The sequence below is a fragment of the Vombatus ursinus genome, unplaced genomic scaffold, assembly GCF_900497805.2.
Source record: "Vombatus ursinus unplaced genomic scaffold, bare-nosed wombat genome assembly UNPS02014818.1, whole genome shotgun sequence".
Lineage (NCBI taxonomy): Eukaryota > Metazoa > Chordata > Mammalia > Diprotodontia > Vombatidae > Vombatus > Vombatus ursinus.
The window spans coordinates 23,726,905-23,744,904 of record NW_020954596.1 but is presented as its reverse complement, the minus strand read 5'-3'; the positions used below and the strand labels follow the sequence as shown (position 1 = coordinate 23,744,904).

The 18,000-nt window shown below is 34.1% G+C and overlaps 1 protein-coding gene across 4 annotated transcripts in view; it reads right to left on the bottom strand.

Moving 5' to 3' along the window:
• Positions 1-18,000, bottom strand: part of CPEB2 (cytoplasmic polyadenylation element binding protein 2) — an 80,313-nt gene that overhangs the window by 40,572 nt on the left and 21,741 nt on the right. For all 4 annotated transcript variants that reach the window (XM_027836232.1, XM_027836231.1, XM_027836233.1 and 1 more), the window contains 2 exons: positions 17,184-17,274; positions 7,996-8,046 (listed from right to left, as the gene is read on the bottom strand). In XM_027836232.1, coding sequence (XP_027692033.1) covers positions 7,996-8,046; positions 17,184-17,274 — 142 coding nt within the window. The remainder of the gene's footprint in view (positions 1-7,995; positions 8,047-17,183; positions 17,275-18,000) is intronic.

Sequence of the window (18,000 nt, the reverse complement as noted above, 5' to 3'; positions counted from 1 at the left end):
GCCCAGTTAACTATGGTTTAAGCCCCACTAGTAACTCTCATATAAAATAGTCATCAAATGAAAGATAAAGTAATAATTTATATCTGTATGGTATCATCTAGCACCTTCACATAAATCAACTCATTTATTCTTTTGAACAGGCTTGGTTTTTTTTTTTTTGAGTCAGGTAGGCATGAAAGTTGCTATCTTCATTTTTCAGATGAAGAAACCAAGGATAAACAAGATTAAACAGTAGTCACACACAACTAACTTGGGTAGTGAGGTGTCTTAGACTCCTCTTACAAAGCTCTTTACACTTTACCTCGCTGCCTCCAGAACAAAAAACTTACTTTAAGTTTTCATCAATTTCATTTACATTTATGTTGGTTTCCTTATTTGGCAACAAATCTACTTGACACTTTATCTGGTTCCTGGGCGACTTTTGCATAAAACTGGGCAGGATCACTCTAAATCACCTGAATTATATTTAGTTAATGTTGCTTGAAGGGGAGAGGTTCTGAGATGTGACTGATAAGATATCAGATTGTTAGAGGGTAAAAGGCTAGAAAAGGCAGCTTTTTTTTTCTAATCTGGACAGGGACAGGGAGAGGGCCCCCAGACACTGGTAAATCACTGGGTTTACAGAAGGAAAGTCTGTGATGAACCAGGGGAGAGAAGGAAGGAAGGTTCTTGAACTCTTCTAGACTCCTACCTACCCCCATTCTAATTCATCCTGTAAGATTAGAATGCTCTTAGGTAATATGTGGATAGAGCTCTGGGCCCTGAGTTGGGAAGCTGTGAGTTCAAATTTGGCCTCTAACACTTAGTATCTGTGTTAAGAAAGTCACTTAACCTTGATTTGCTCCAGTTTCCTTGTCTGTAAAATGGGGATGGTAATAGCATCCACTTCACAGGGCTGCTGTGATGATCAGAGATAATATTTGTAAAGTGCTTAGCACTGGGCCTGGCATGTAGCAGGAGTCTGGTGCTTGTTTCTCCCCTCCCCCAATAGCCCACCCTTCTTAGGGACTCACAGAGGGGGGAGGGGGGAGAATAATCGCCTCTTTTCATTTTTCTAATGTCCAAACTTTCATTACACCTATACACATGCATACACCTAATATGGGGGGTGGGGGTGGGAAGGGGGAAGAAACAAAAACAAAAACCTTGACAGATGGGCAAGACAGAAGAAGTAGATCAGTTTTCAAGAAGCAAAGTCAATCCTAATAAACATATGGGTCTTAACAAAGATAACTACAAGAAAAGATTGATACAAAATAATGTCTTAATGGACTGTGTTACAAGCTCCAGACTTGGCCCTGGGTCCTCTAAGCAGTGGCAGTTTGCTTTGAACGAAGTCCTAAGGAGTAATCACTGTGATCTAAATTTGAATGTTCAAGATTCTTCGCAGGGGTTAGGTTCCATTCTTATCTCTAAGGCCAGGCAATCTAAACTATCCCAGAAAGATATGGCATTACAGAGTCTAAGTTAAATTTAGGAAAGGCACTAGACAGCCGGAGGAACCTGGATTAAACATTCACTCTATACATGTTCTTTGTTCCTCAACATTCAATGTTGAATTGTGATGAAGACATGGACAGGAATCACAATTCTAGGATCATGGTGAAAATGCATGGCATCATAGCCAGTTCACATGCAGGTTGATTTCACATCCTATCTGATTTGTCGATTATACACAAACCAAGACGGGGATATTAAATAATGCATTGAGCATATTTAAATATGTGTCATTATAATTTGTGGCTTAAAAATTATGAATCTGGGGATTTTTATTTCTAGATTCCTTGCACATGAAAAATTTTGAATATTTACAATAAACTATTACATTTGCTTATTTTGTTAACACTTAAGACTATTTCAGAAAATAACATTCATTACAGATCCAATTAAATCGTGCAAAATAATTCCTATATGGGCTGCCACTTCCACTCCACCACCACTGCCAGTAAAGTACTCATTGATCCAGCAACGTCACTAAGTCCTTCTTCGGTAAGAACGTTTGAGTTATGCTGTCTAATTTATTATAAAAATGCACCTAAAGTACAGAAAGCCCAATTAAGAAAATCTTTTTACAAAAGGTTACAGGGTGAACATCTGTTTTACAGATGGATTTAAGCTCACTTTATATGATCCAAATACTTCGGTGTTTTAATTTACAAAAATTCAATCAATATCAAATTTCATTAACAAATCTACTGTGTAAAAGAAGCTACAATTTTCCTTCTATTAAAAAAACCATACTTATTTTGGTAATTTTTTTTTCTTTTTTTAAGAATAAGCCGTTTGCTTCCCTGTATGTGGTGATATTGGGGGGGGGGGGGTGATGGTGGTGTAGTGTAGTAGCAGCAGCAGCAGTAGCAGCTAGCATTTATACAATAGTTTATGGTTTGTAAAGTAGTTTAACCCACACACACACAACAAAACTGAGAAGTAGATAACAAAATAATAGTCCTCATTTTACAGATGAGAGAACTGGGGCAGACAGAGGTTAAATGACTCGAACAGCTAGTATGAGGTTGAATTTGAACTCATGTCTTTCTAACCCCAAGTCCCATCCTCTTTACATTGTAGCGCCTAGCTGCCTTGATGCTGTCATTTTAAAAGTTTAACTATTTTTGATGGAAAACTTCCTAAACAGATTAGGCTTCCCTACTTTCTTTAACAGAACACTCAAACTCCTCTTCATAATCTTACAGAAATCAACTATTTTACTACACAGGGATGCCACAGGGGTTGAACCACATAGGGTTAATACCTACACTAAATGGCCACAATACAGCCATGCTGGAGAGGCATGGCATTACAAGGAAAGAGATCCACAGCTGGAAATCCAAAGACCTGGTTTAATCTTAGGGTCTATCCTTAATTAGTTGTGTGACACTGGTCAAATCGAAGTCTGAATCGCTGTTTCTTTGCTTGTAAAATAAGTATAATAAGGATGAGGCTCAAATTCAAAAGTAATTTTTAAGTTGTAAAATTTTGTACTGTGTGTGTGTGTGTGTGTGTGTGTGTGTGTGTGTGTGTGTCTGTGGCATGTTTTGGCTCCTCTCCTGCTTTCAAGCTGTCAGTTATCACTTCCTGGTTGCTGGCAAACCACTTCTTATCCTTCCAGTTGTTGCCTCTAATTTGCTGTACCTTGGGAAGTGAGACTTATTGAGTGTATACACTTTGGACTGAGGGCCTAAAAGGCTTCTGTTAGTAAAACACTTCAATTTAGTGAATTACTGCATGGATTTTTTTGGGGGGGGGGGGCCGGTTGGGAAGGGACGGGAGCTGCAAGGGTAGCTGGGAGCAGAATGGCACTATGTCCCAGTTGTCTGGTAGATTCTAGAGAAGTAAAGATTAATATTGTTGTGCATCACTGTTTTATGTAGCTGTCAAGGTAAATAGTAAGTATACTGAAGCAGGTTATGAAAATAGTCCATGCAATTTCAGAAAATAATCATTAGCCTAATAAAAATAAAACCTGCTGCAAGATCCTTAAGGATTGCAGAATTAAACTGAACATTTACTATATGTGAATTGAACCAAAAAACAAATTTCAATTACTATTCCACTGTTCATTTCCCTTTTACCGTCCTTTAGAACAGTGATTTCCTCCAAGTATAAAATTCCCTGTACATAAATTCCTTCCAAGGATAATTTGCAGCTTATAGTCTAAAAGAGCTGCTCCAGGGCACTGAGAGGTTAAGTGATCATGGTCACACATCTAATACATGTCAGAGGAAGGACATAGGACATTCAGGTCTTCCTAGGCAGGCCACAGTTATAACTAAGGTCTTTAAGAAAAAAGTAATATTGATAATAATTATTTACTATTTTCAAGGTTGTTATAGTAAGATTTAAATGCTAATATATGGGGGGGAAGGGAATAAGCAATTATTAAGACCCTACTAAGTGCCAGGACCTGTGCTAATAAGCACTTTATAAATAGTAATACAGAAAACTTAAATAAGTGCTCCTCCTTCTACTTGGGTTAATTCTCTCATTTACAAGTAACTATTTTTTCTCTTCTGATTTGTCTCACAAATAAGTCCAAGGCAGTTCTTACTGATAACATGTCAGTTATCTACTTTGAAATTTTCCAGTGATAATCTACAATCAGACTTCTTCAACCAAAGGCAAAAGATTTGGAAACAAAGAACACCAGTTTAGATGTGAAATTGCTATGTATGGTCTTAAAAAAAAAATCACTTACTCTTTTGGGCCTTTAAGGCTCCTTGAAGCTGGACTAAATGATCTCTAAGATTCCTTCTAGTTCTAAAACGTGATCCTTTCGAAAGCCAGCATTATTTCTGAACTGCCTAAATTCCCCCATGGAATGGCATTTTACCCACACATGCTCAACCATCAACAATTTTGGATTTTTGAGAACATAATGTCTATTCCTGTGAGAAATAACAGTCGAAGGGTGAAGTGGCAGCAAATACCCTTCCCATGAAGCTAAGAGAATAACTCTTGACTAGCCATCACTTCACAGTCACTCCAGTTTTCAGCATCTTTATGTTAAAAAGAAAAACAACTCTTAAGTATTCAATTTATTCTGGATATGGAACCAGAATTTCTGAGCTAGAATAAGTGCAATTATTGATCATGCTTCAGGTTTTAAAAAGTGCTTTTCCCATAACAACCCTATGAAGTAGATATCAGGAGAATTATTTTCCCTACTGAATCAGTGAGGCCCAAAAGCTAAGTGATTTCCCTTTGGATTTCCAGGTGATTAGTCCGAGTCAGAATTTGAACTCAGGTCTCCTCATTACAAAGTCCCAGTTGTTTCCTCTACCCAATGCCCAATCTCCCATTCAATAAGAAGCCACTTCCAAAGCATTTATGACCCGCTCCTCCAAAGAAGAGAAAATTACTTCTTAATCAAACAGCCTAGTCCAATGTTAGAAAGCTCTGTTTTTTATAGTTTTTCCATATATTAGGCGGAAATCTTTACCTTGGTAATTTATAACCACTGGTCCTCATCTGGCCTTTCAGGACAACATATAATGACTATCCCGTATCCTTCATTTCTGATAAAATTTTAGACGCTTGAAGATAGCTACAATGTATTGCCTTAGTCTTCTCTTAAGTTCTTTCAATCATTCCTCCTGAGATATTATTTCTGTATTTATCTTTTTACACAATGAAAATGAGTGTTCATGTCAGCAATATAGTCTTTTAATTACATTAATTTAGATAAGATTCAAGCCTCTAGCCTTGCTATTTATTTCAATTCAATATAGCTTATAGCTTTTATTTTTAAAAGAAAACAAATATATAAATGTAAGAGATTGGTGACTCACTGGGTATATATTTGAAGAATGCAGTTAATATGTAATATTTCTATGTACCAGAAGTGCCATTTTTTTAAGCCAACATTTGGTGAATGTCTACTACAGACAGAATATAGTATAAATACCACTTATTCTCTTCATTTCAAAGCAAGATATAATGAAAATAATTACATGTGGACTTAAAAACTTAAAAAAAAATTATCTCCCAACGCCTTCTAGGCCCCTTCCTTGACTTCTTCACTTTTCTCAATAATCTTGATGTCTTGACTTCAAATTTTCAGATACTTGCTGTCTAACCTCCTCTTCCCCCATTCTGCCGAGCTTATTACATTTCCTGATTACTGCTACACCAGCCTTCAAAACTGATTTCTTTCAAAATATAGGGGAGTTTTACTTCCTTACACCGAATTTTGATTTCCTACTTTTCAGCACCTATTTTCCCACTTTAAGTTTAAAGTGATCTAACATTTCTAGGCTTGCCTACTCTTATAAATGGAGTACTAATTTGCCTGCTCAAACTGAGTGGTAGGAAGTTATTTAAAGGCAACAGAGAGTATCATTACGAAAGAAAGATGGTCCTTAAAATGTACATCTTGTTTAGAAGTTTAACTAAAAAAAAAATATGTGCCATAAGGGAGAGATGGGGAAGAAATGAAAGAAGGAAATTTAGGTGAGATAAAAACAAGATACCAATAAAAATACATTTTCAAAAAGTTTACTAAAACATGTTCTAGAACACCCTACCCAATCCTAGTTCATGTCACAAACTTATAAATGTTTGCAACTATTATAAAAATCACCACTTAGGAGTTTTTTATTATATTTATTGTTAGCAATTATATTTGAAGTTACCAAAAAAGGAAGGTTTTTTAAAAAGTAATATAATTATTACTTTTAAATGAAAATGTATATACCAGTCAAATATTTTATATTTTAATGCACATTTGTGATCATACTGGTTGTTAAAAATTGACATCTTTTTTTGTCAGTGAACTAATATCTGTGAATAGTATAAAAAAACATTCTGTAGGTACCTTTTCAAAAGAACATGCTAATTAATATATTTAATATATATCATAAAACTTAACCATTTGTTTAAAAGTCAAAATAAAAATTTGAATCATATAAGCATTTGAATACTACAAAGGGCTTAAGAAGTAATGCAGATATTTAACAGAGAAATTGCTTAGTCTCCTAATAACAGCTATTTTATAATCCAAAAACTGTAGGAGATAAGTGAAAACTACCATTTTAAAGTTATTCTAAACTTATAACCATATTAATAATTATAAGAAGAACCTAGAATTCCTCCCTGTCCCACCCTATCAAAAATTTCCTAACAAAATATCCTTTCACATATGTAGGTCAAAATATAACAACACTCTGATTTTCAAGTCAAGGTTTTAGAGTTCTGGACCCATGCTACTAGTTGACAAATTACTTGAGAAAGTATGCTTTAATTTCCCCCAGGGGTAGGAAAGGGTTGGAGAGCACAATATGGTAGATTTCACCACTTCTGGTGATTTCTAACTCCATAAGTATATGCAAATAATAAATAAATAAGTGAATTGTAAGCGTAGTCCACCTCCTTGAATACTATATCACATAACTTCATTGGCTCTAGGCACAAACATCTGAGTGACTGATTAACTGTAACACCATGACCTTTAAAATGATTCCCCCATCTGCTTAAGAGTTCCTCCCTCAATCATCTTTCAATTAATTCTTATTCTACCACTTTGCCTCTCTCCAAAAGACTATTATATATAGCATCTCTTGATTTAGACCAGACAGTAGCTCCATGCCCCTGCTTTATCCATTTCCTACTTCTACAGGCCTAGCTAATATGGATTAATTGTAGTCTTCTTTACTTTTGATGCCCAATCCATTCTTATTTTATAACATCTTTAGTAGGAAGAAACTAAAGTCTTAGTTTAGCTGTAATGCTTGGAATTCTCAAAATAATTTCCATTTGGATCACTGTTTTTTCTCCTTTGTGAAAGGCTCATCTTTTTTCAGAATTGTCATTTTAGAATGTACATCCATATTCTGATCTCTATATTCCACTGCATTCCTACAGCTAATTATTGAACATATGTGTGTCTTTGAATAGATACTAAGTAATATGGTAAATGCTTATATACTAGAAACAATTTCAGCAAAAGACTTTTTATATTTTTCCTTGTCTGGTAAGTATCATTATTAAATCATTATCAAATCAACTGGCTAGCAGATACAAACTGAGTATCTACTACACATAAGGCACTTAAGATAGGTGTTTTTTTGGGGGGGCGGGGGGGGGGGGGAGTAGGAAATAGAGTACATATCATACCCCTGACCTTAAAGAGTTTCAAACAGTGGTGAGGAGAAAAGGCATGCATTAAATTATGATTACGTAGGCTTCCTAGTCCAAGGCAATGCTAATAGAACTGTACTGTCTTCAACTACACCCATGCACCTTGCCTGAATACAGCCAAAAATATATTAAATATAAAATTATCACTTTTGCTCTCCACAATTCTACCTAAATTTCTATAATTCTATCCAAACTACGACAAACAGAACTTCAGTTTCTCATACAGTAATATTGTCTTCTACCAAACATTCAAGCTACCTTAGCAAGAAGTGTTTTAGAGAAAAGTTTTAGAAACACTAGTACACTAGTATTTGCATGACTCAACTAGATAGTATTATAAATGTTTATATCACTTACCATTTAACATCAAAAGATTGTCAGTCCCTGGATGAGGATAGCTCAAGCGACCTTTGGAGGGAGGAAGAAATTATGAGATATTGAGGAAATAAAAGGATAGTGAATCTTTTAAAATAGTTCTCTTGAGAACTAAAAAACTAACATTTAATTTGAAGTCTATAAGCTAGAAATTTCTTTGATCAGAGTCAAAGAAAATTTTTATTTTAAAACTCAAATCATAAGATCACAATGTGCTGTGGGAGTAACACCAACAAAATAAAGCCACTTTGTTCCCTGAAATCCAGAAATAGTGCCAATGCTTTAGTCTTCTCTTTTCAAAAGATGCCATGTTTTACTCAATCTATTTCCTAGGTAGCCTGGAATTTTTGTCTACTTGAATTGGAACTTTTGTCTACTTGAATTACTTTTCCAAAATGTAAAAAACAAAAAAACAACAACAACAAAAAAATGGGATAAAATAATGGCATATACCTAAATGAACCAAAAGCCTGCCACGGGGTTCCACTAAGTACAATTATAGATAAATTAGGATCTATAGTAAGAATATGCAAAAATGTGTCTACAAATGTTACTGAAAAATTCATCTGTCTACTAAGTGATGTAGGAAAACAGAACATTTGTGAAACAAGGCAATGTAAAATAAAGTTGAAATACATAAAGACAAATATTTTCTCATCATCTTTGCTGAACAGTTCGGTAATTATAATACTTATTTTCTTATAATTACCCAGCATTTACTTGGAGGTGAGGGAGGGAAAAAAATCTTTAAGCCTGAACTTACATGACAAACTGGCCAATGATTCAAAGATGAAAGAAATTAAATTCTAAGTCTCTTATAGTTTCAGACTATTTTTTCAGACCTATCTAGGAAATTGCTAAAATGTAAAACCTGTTATGTATCCTAGCAACTACTTTAGGACCAGAATTTCATGATCAATAGGAGACCATTTGGTATATTACTCTCAACTACATAATCTTTAAAACAGTTATAGTAAGGGGAGTTTTAAAGTGCATAATACATATCAGTACTATGGGTGGTCTGGGAGACTTAAATTATCTCATGGTGTATCCAAATCAGTAAAGGATATTTGCTGTAATATGGAATTAAGATATCTGATCATGTACTGAAAAGGAAAGGAAAAATTAAAATGAACACACACACACACACACACGTACGTCACTTCTATTTGGCTGTAGGACAACTTAAATCAGAGATGTAACTTAGTGGCAAAACATCTTTTTAAACCTTTTAAATTAAAGCATAGTAACATCCTCTGAAGGAGCTACTCACTAACTCTTATTTTTCATCCCAGTGGGATTCAGTCTATGCCCAATAGTTGACCTCTTGATTCAAAACATTTTCCTTATGCTTAGAAGGTATAAATAATAAACAGGCAAATTCATGGTAACAACAACTTAGTTTTCCATTTTGCCAATCTGAGAGGTGATGCCTCTCTTCTATATGGAACAGGAAAAAGAAAACGGAGCTCTGAAAACATTTCTGTACGTAACATCTCTCCCTTACTGAACTATTAACTTGCTGAAGCCAGGGTCAAGTCTTCCTTTCTATTTCCCACTATCACACATCCCTAGTACACACTTGATGCCTAATAAATATTTGATAATGTTTATTTTGGCTGGAGGAGGTGAATGAGTGGAGGAAAAAGAAGGAAATCACTTTTCTAGCCTTTCTAGCCATAAAGTAAACACTTCATAGGACTTTACTATTTTGTTCAAAATGCTGTTACAACCCAAGTGAAACTATGCCTATTTATATGGCAAGTGGCCAGAATGGCACTGCTGAAATTAGGAAAATTATGAAGTCATTTGATATTAAGTTCCGCCATTAAAAAGGGAGGCAGCATGATGTACTAGAAAGTATATTCAACTAGGATTCATGACCTAGGTTTTAGTCACCTGAGAAAAAGGATAGATTAAGTGATGTCTAAGATTCCTCTTAGTTTTAAAATTCTAGGATTTATTAGTTCTATTTTAGTTCTATCTTGAAATAATGAGAATAAAACTCTTGACTTTATGGGAACTAATATGGCTACCTGTCAGTTTCATCAAAGTTAGGTTCTGGAAGGTGAGTATCTCATAGGAATAAAACCATTACAATGAACAAAACATTGAGCAGCAATAAGACAAAGCCAATTTGTTATTTTCACTGCCAGTACTGCCTCAAAGATATATTGACAGACAAATCAGTTGATACTAAATGATTCTCCACATTTTGCTCAAGTCACAGATTCTTATTTACAAATAGGTATTTTTCTCCATGTAGGCCTAAATACTATTAAATACCAGAACATATACCAATAATCTGTATGTGGCAAAATACACTTCAAAAGCAAATAAATAGCCAATGGCTTTTATTTTGGGATTACAGAAATCACTACTGTCAGTAAACAAATGACAATTTTTTTGGTTGCAGATTTGTATTAAATTTCTTTTTTTTATTAGCTGGTATTAAGATGTTTCATTAAACTCTTATTGCCAAGCATGCAACTATAAAAACTGAGAAACATCAAATAAGTTAACATTCTAAAAAGACTTTTTCTAATTCATACAGGCACACTGCCAGGTACTAAAACTTGTTGAGTGCTCACAAAAGTATAAACCCTTTTGTGATTCAAGCACCTCCTGACTCAAGAATCAAAAGATGAAGTTGTTCTTTTCAACTTTGATGACCATTTCACACACAGAAGCCTATCTTTGTGGTGATTCCTTCTCCAAATCAATTACTACCAAGGAGGAAAAAGTTAAACACAATTATAAATACCAATGACATGAAATTTAACTTTTGTTAAAGTAACATTATCTTCTATGAAAATACTATAACTTATTCTTAAAACTTTTTAATTTTCAATATTTGGAACAATTTTTAGAAGAATCATAAAATCTTAGCACTGGAAGAGATCCAGTCCAACCTAACAACATGTTCTACAACACCATATTGGTAGATGACCCTCTACTGCCAGTGAGAACACTTGCAATAACATTAGCTCACACTAGTCTACTGTTGAATCAATTGATCACATTAGTCAACAGTCTGTTGTTGAATAGCTAGGATCTATGTCTATCTGAAGATGATTTATTGGGGGGGAGGGGAAATCGAGAAATCAATCAACAAACACCAAGTGTTACTATATGCCTAATATTGTGCTAGGCATGCAGAATACAATTACAAAAGTGTCATAATCCTTGTCTGTAAGGAGCTCACATTCTACAGTGGGGAGACAAGTTTAAAGATAGACAAAGTAGTAAACGGAACAGAGGAGTGAGGAGGAACACTACTAACAAGTGGAGGCCTCAGGAAAAGGCTTAAGACAGGGAGTAGAATCTGAAGTGACATTAAGGTTCTAAGGCAGAAGTGAATAGGCAGAGGATTGGAGTGAAGGTTGGGGGCAGGGGAGGAGCTGTACAAAGCCACTAGAGAGGGATATAAAATGACCTATACAGGGTACGGGAAGAAATAAATGTTCTAATAAAGAGATAATTACCATACTAATAAGCCTTTATTTTGGTTCTTCTACAGATTTCTGGAAAAACAACAACAAAAACTAGGAAAGACAGAACCGTTAACTCTCATTGTTTGACTAAATAATTCTTTTCTTTTCCCAATTATTTCCTCTAGCAATCCTAGTACATGTTCCAAGCGTCCTCAAAAACCAGCTTATTAACATTTGCTAACTCCAATTAAAGCCCTCACGAGCCATGACAAGAGGAGTTCTCATGTTTAATAGTGCCAATCTGTCTAGCCACACTTGCTTTTCAGATGAGGAAACTTAAAAGAGTGGTGATTCATGAAGGTCACACAATGAATTTGTGTCAGAATTAAACTAATCCCTAAATAAATCTTGTGAAATATAACTCACAAATATGAAGTCTTCATCTCTCTAAACCACTAAGGAAACAGTGTTTCCTCAAGTAAAAATACCTAATATTTCTTCCTTATGATACTGTATCAACATTCAATTATAAAGCTCAAGAACTTAGGTGGATTCTTCTTGTGTCTGACCATATTCTATTTTCTACTCAGCCTCCCTCCTGGATCCAAACAGGAGAAAATATGGCATGTAGCTTAGATCAGCTTTACTCTTCAGTAGATGTGCTCAGAGTCAAGGCAGGGTGGTCATTTTTGACCTTATATGACCACATTTTCTACTCCTGACATATGACTCCCTTAAAGTCTAAGAGCAATATCATACAAAGATATTAAATACCGAAAGGTCTCATATCTGCTCTTTTCCTGGCTCCACACAGAAGGGTTTTCTTTGTCTAATAAAAACACAATCCTACCTTCCTTTTCATAAAATTCAACCTTAATACTTGATCCATGAATGTTGTATGTGCTACCTAATTATTTACAAATATATTAATTTTAAGTTCCATTTTCAATACCAGAAAATACATAAAGAACTAACAAATAAGACTTAATAATCATAAACAGCTCTACATTTTTCTCCTTCTACTTAAATCCTATTCCGATGCCTCACAGTGGTGTGGAATTGGCCCTGGATTCCTGAAGGCTATTCCGTAAAAGCAAAAACTAGGAAATTCTACTCCAAGAAGGAAAAGGCTGGCAATGGATGAATATCTGTCATATGAAGATCAGCCTAGAGGTTCAGAGAGACTTCATAACAATTGACTATACATTTTTGTCCACAGAAACACTCAAAGACTGTTTGCAATTTGTATTCATGGGAGGAAGGGGAATGGAATAAGCATTTATTAAGTGCTTACTACGTGCCAGTCACACTATGCTTAATGCTTTATAAATATTATCTCATTTGACCCTGATAATAACCCTTCCTTTTCCAAAAGCCTTCTGACATCTCTGGCTTTCTTTAAGTCCCAACTAAAATCCTACCTTTTACTGGAAGCCTTCCTTAACCTCTCTTAATTCATTGCTTTCCTTCAATTAATTATTTCTTATGTGTCCCATGTATAGCTTGCTTTGTGTATATTTGTTTGCATGGTGTCTTTCCCATTAGACTGTAAATTCCTTGAGGATAGGAACTGTCTTTTGCCTCCTTTTGTACCCCCCAGTGCTTGATTGAGATAGGTGTTATTTTACAGTTTATAAAACGGACAGACAAAGGTTAAGTAACTCACTGAAGGTCACACAGTGTCTGAGACTACATAGGTCCAGACTCTAGGCCTGTATATACTGTACCACCTAACTGCCTCTAACCAAATCATGGATTTTTTTTAAAAGTTATATACATTATTTCAGTTTAACTTCATAATAACTCTGTCCAATAATTTTATTATATACTTTACAGATGAAGAAACAAAAGCAAAGGGAAAATTTAAGTGACTTTTCTAAGATTACAGAGATGACAAATCTTGAGCTACAACTTATAGATCCAATACTTTTTCTATAATACTCTATCTATATGCTTTTTAGAACACAAAAATATCACTGAAAAGAATACATTTTCTCAACCACTCATTTAAGATTTATTATTATAGCAAAAGATTATGTTGGATTCAGAGAATAAATAAAAACAGGAAATCAAAAGGGAAATGTTAGTTATTTCTGACTTATGTAAACTGATGGCTGTAATAACTTTAACTAAAAAAGGAATTTCAAAAAAACTTAGTGGTGATAGGACATGCTTAAAAATCTGCTGTTAAGAGCATGGTGATCAATTTTGTATGTAGCCGACATAAAACTGTTCCACATGCCTAAGGTAGGAAAAATCTCAAGACAAGATACTAGTCATTACAGATACTGTAAGATGTCTTTAAAATTCCAACGACTTTTTTTTACTGCAGGAGTAGTATATGAGAGGTGAACGTTTTGGTTGCTTTTAATTTTAATTTTTCAAATTTTCTAAATGCTTTAAGATGGCATATTTCATATTTGATAATATAATTTAAATAATTAAAATGATGGGGTATTCTGCAATCAGTGCTGTATAAAGAAATTTACTAACTAAATTCAGATTCTTTAGCTAGCCTGTCCTTTATTTTAGAGCTTCCTAATTAACAAAGCTGGACTTGAAAATTACTTAAAATTGAACTTTATCTGATCAGACTTACAACCTGACAAACAAGACATCCATTCTACTAAAAATAAAAGGAATAAGGCTTTTTAAAGTTTTTTTTTTTAAAATTTAGATGACTATTAGAAGCACTTCATAAAACTATTTTATTTACTTTAAATCACATTTTCTTAACTTTCTCCAAAACTACTGATCTTCCTACTAACAATAAAAAACTTTCAGATTCTTAAAGTTTTATTGTAGGATGCACTGAGTTCTAGCTGGGCTGAATATGTACACTATGTATACAAATATATCTGATCAATAAAGAACATGTTGATGGGGGAGGGCAGATTTAAAGGACAAAAAGGAGGAAGTAAGGCAGAGGAAAAACCACTGCAGCTTCTTGTAAATGTTTACCTGACAGAAAATTTTCTTTGAGGAAAAAAATTTTTTTTTAAAATATAAGGAACATATAAATATTTCTAACAAGAAGCATTTCTTTCTTACTTAGAATCTAGAAGCATATTCTTGAAATCTTTGCTTCATTTTCATAGATAAACCCTATTTCCAATGCAAGAAAGTGAGGAATATTGTATCTCTTTTTGAAGAAAATAATTTCACAAGCAATGACATCTTTATCTTGGCACTTTAAAAAACTGCCACTAAGGGGTAGCTAAGTGGCGCAGTGGATAAAGCTTGGAGTCAGGAGGACCTCATTTCAAATCCGTCCTCAGACACTTGACACTTACTAGCTGTAAGTAACCTGGGCAAGTCACTTAACCCCTACTGCCTCACCAAAAAGCAAAAAAGCAAAAACAAAAACAAAAAAACTCTGCCAGTAAGAACTTCTAAAGTGCTGTTCTGGTTTTTATACCTCAGGTACAAATGGAGAGTCTATCTTGGTCTTAAAACTGAAGGCTAAATGATATCAAGCTGGGGGCTGAAACTGGGCCAAAAGTTCCTCATGCATAGTTAGCAAATTTAGATGAAAACCAGAGCAACCTCAAAGCAGATATAACTAGGAGCCTTACATACAGTGAGTGAAACTTAATAGCAGACTGCCTACAATTCAGTGCAACAATTCAAACTGTTTTAAGAATCATGAAGTAGGAGTAACTCTCCTAATAAACTATCACAGAACAAGTATTTCTAGATCAAAGGTTCTTAACCTCAAGTCTGTGAGCTTGTTTTAAGAAATATTTTGCTAAGTGTATTTCAATATAATTAATTTTCCTTGAAATTTTATGTTCTTTATGTCTTAAAAACCCCGTTATTCTGAGAAGTGGTGCACAGACTTCACCCAACTACTGAAAGGGCTCATGACACAAAAAGGTTAAGAACTTCTGGGTCAGATTATATGGGAGTTGTCAAGAACAACTGTTCTGGGGCTGTCAATTTACTAACAAATCTGTCCCCTCCTTCCCCTCTAAAAAGAACTATTCTACTCATCTGCTGCTTTTTAAGACTTCTTCTCTTTTAGTTCCATCCCCCTACTTCTCTCATAAAAGACTGAAAAAAAGTCTATATGGTTTGTAGCAAGAAATATGCTCTCCATTATTCTTTCTAAAGGTTGGAATAATAGAAATTTTGTTTACTTGTCCAATAGTGACATTTGTCAGTTATGATATTGACTCCATATTGCATCAGAAATTCCAAGAGCTTTCTTTTGTACAGATACTAAAAAGATAAAAATTAGTTCTCTAAATTCTTCTCAAACATAATGTTCTGGCTACTGATTTGCATTGATTATACAGTATACAGTAAACCCAGAACAAGTTTAAGTTAAAAAAAAAAAAAAAAAAATTTAATCTACTAGGACTGTGAGTAATGAGGATTTGTAGTCAGTAAGAGACAAAATTTAAAAATACAGTTATCAAAAGAAAGAGAATTACCACTGGCACAGATCTAAGTAAAACCACTTATATCAGGATGGCAAAAACCTCTTTGCAACTAAAACTAAGACAGAAAGAATGTGGAAAATAACTAGACAATCTGGTCTATCCAAGATAGGATTGAGATTTTTGGGTAAAAACTGTACTATCTCTAGCATGAATTCTTTTACAAAAAAAAATTTTTTTATAAACAACCCATTGTCTAGATTCATACTTTTGCATTAAACTACAGTCACTTCTAGCTCATATTTATATAATGTTGGTAAGGTTTACCAGCCACTGTGAAGAAATAGTATATATCCCCATTTTTAGAAATAAGGAAGCAGACTCAGAGAGGGTAAATGCCAGAACTAGGACCTTAAGCCAGGCGTTTCAATTAAGTTTGGGGCTCTCTTTTCTCCAAACCATATCATGTAAGTACATCACAGAAAATATGCTGTGGGCCTATAGACTGTAGGCTGAGGTCTGAAAAACTGGATATATTTTACTTCTACTTTCTCTTATAAATTTTGGTTAGAACTTTTTTTTTTGTGATGGGAAAAGAACAAAAATAAAAATAGAGGACAAGGAAATATGTAAACATTATGACATGTCAGGAGAGGGAAATTAAGATGACTGAGGGGAAAATTTAAATTTTGAATGTGCTCATGTACTAATATCTATAAGGCTGAAGTCTAGAAAAGTAACTATCACTATGAAAACTTGTTTTAAGTCATTTATTTAGCCTTCAGAGTATGCATGGTGACCTCTCAAGAGTAGGATTTTCCCCAAATGATAAAAATACTATTTAAGTATATTAAACGTGCATCAGAATAGATCTAAAAGCAATGTGGATAGAAAGCCGACCTCAATGTCAAGACCACCTGGGTTCAAGTTCTGCCTCTGATACATGCCTATGTTAATACACACAAGTTACTTTAGCCTCTTAGTGACCCCAGGCAATTGTCTTTAACACTCGAAGTTGCAGAGGAGGTACTGATCTGGATTATTAAAGAGAGTTTCTTCGCTGGGATTTTCCTATATCAATGAAATCACCAGTCCAGTCCTTATCTCAGTCCCTTTCTTTGTCTCCTTCTCCTCCTCACCCTCCCTGACATTGCCACCAACTATGGTCAATATAGATGTTGGAATTTAGGTTTATCTTATGGAGGCTGCATAAATGCTTATAAACCTTAAGAGAAACTTTTAAAAGTCAGTTTTGATGAGACTTTTGTTTGGTTTCTTCTGAACTATTTAGTTCTTATGTTCTTATAATGAACATTCTTACAAAGCAGCAATGTCATATTTTATGACAACTTACCTTTAAGAGGATCATGCTCTGCTCTCATAATATCAATGAGGGAGTTTTCCAACGAGTGCATGTTCAAACTGTCATACATTCGGCTTCGATCCTAGAAGAGAAAAAGGACCCTCAGTGCTTATACGTGACTTGATTCAACAAAAATTCATAGAGTACCTACTACTAAAAGGCACAGCAAACAACAGCTTACTTTTTTGAGAAAACAAAGCTATCCAATCATTTTCTATGAATGTCATACAATTTTAAATTATGCTATTTTAAATTTTAAAATCTTATTTTATTTAAAATTACACATTTTATAAACACATACTTCTCTAATACTTGAAGGAAAATATATTAGTATTGTTGCTGCCAAATTATCAATTACATCAGTGATTTCAGTTTCATTAATAGTATATTACATGAATTTTTTTTCAGCTACTTAATCTATACTGCTACCAGTCTCAAACATTTCTTAATTAGAAATAATGGTAATACTTTTATCACTTCATTACTTCTCTAGAATAATGTCTCTAAAACACAGGAGGTCAGTGACACTAATTTTTTAAAAATATACTTGTCTGAGTCCTTACATCAATATAATAACTGTAGTATTATTTAAATATCTATGAAGCAACAGTTCAGTTTGATTTGGCATTTTGAATAGAATTACATTTCATAATAATGAATGTATTATGATCTCTTATGAAATATAAAATATACTAAATTATGAAATGTATGAAAAGTAGTATAAAACCTAACAAAATACATAAAATAGCATACTCAGAAGCCAATTCCAATCTCACATATTCTCTCTTGTTTCCACCATTTCTAAAAT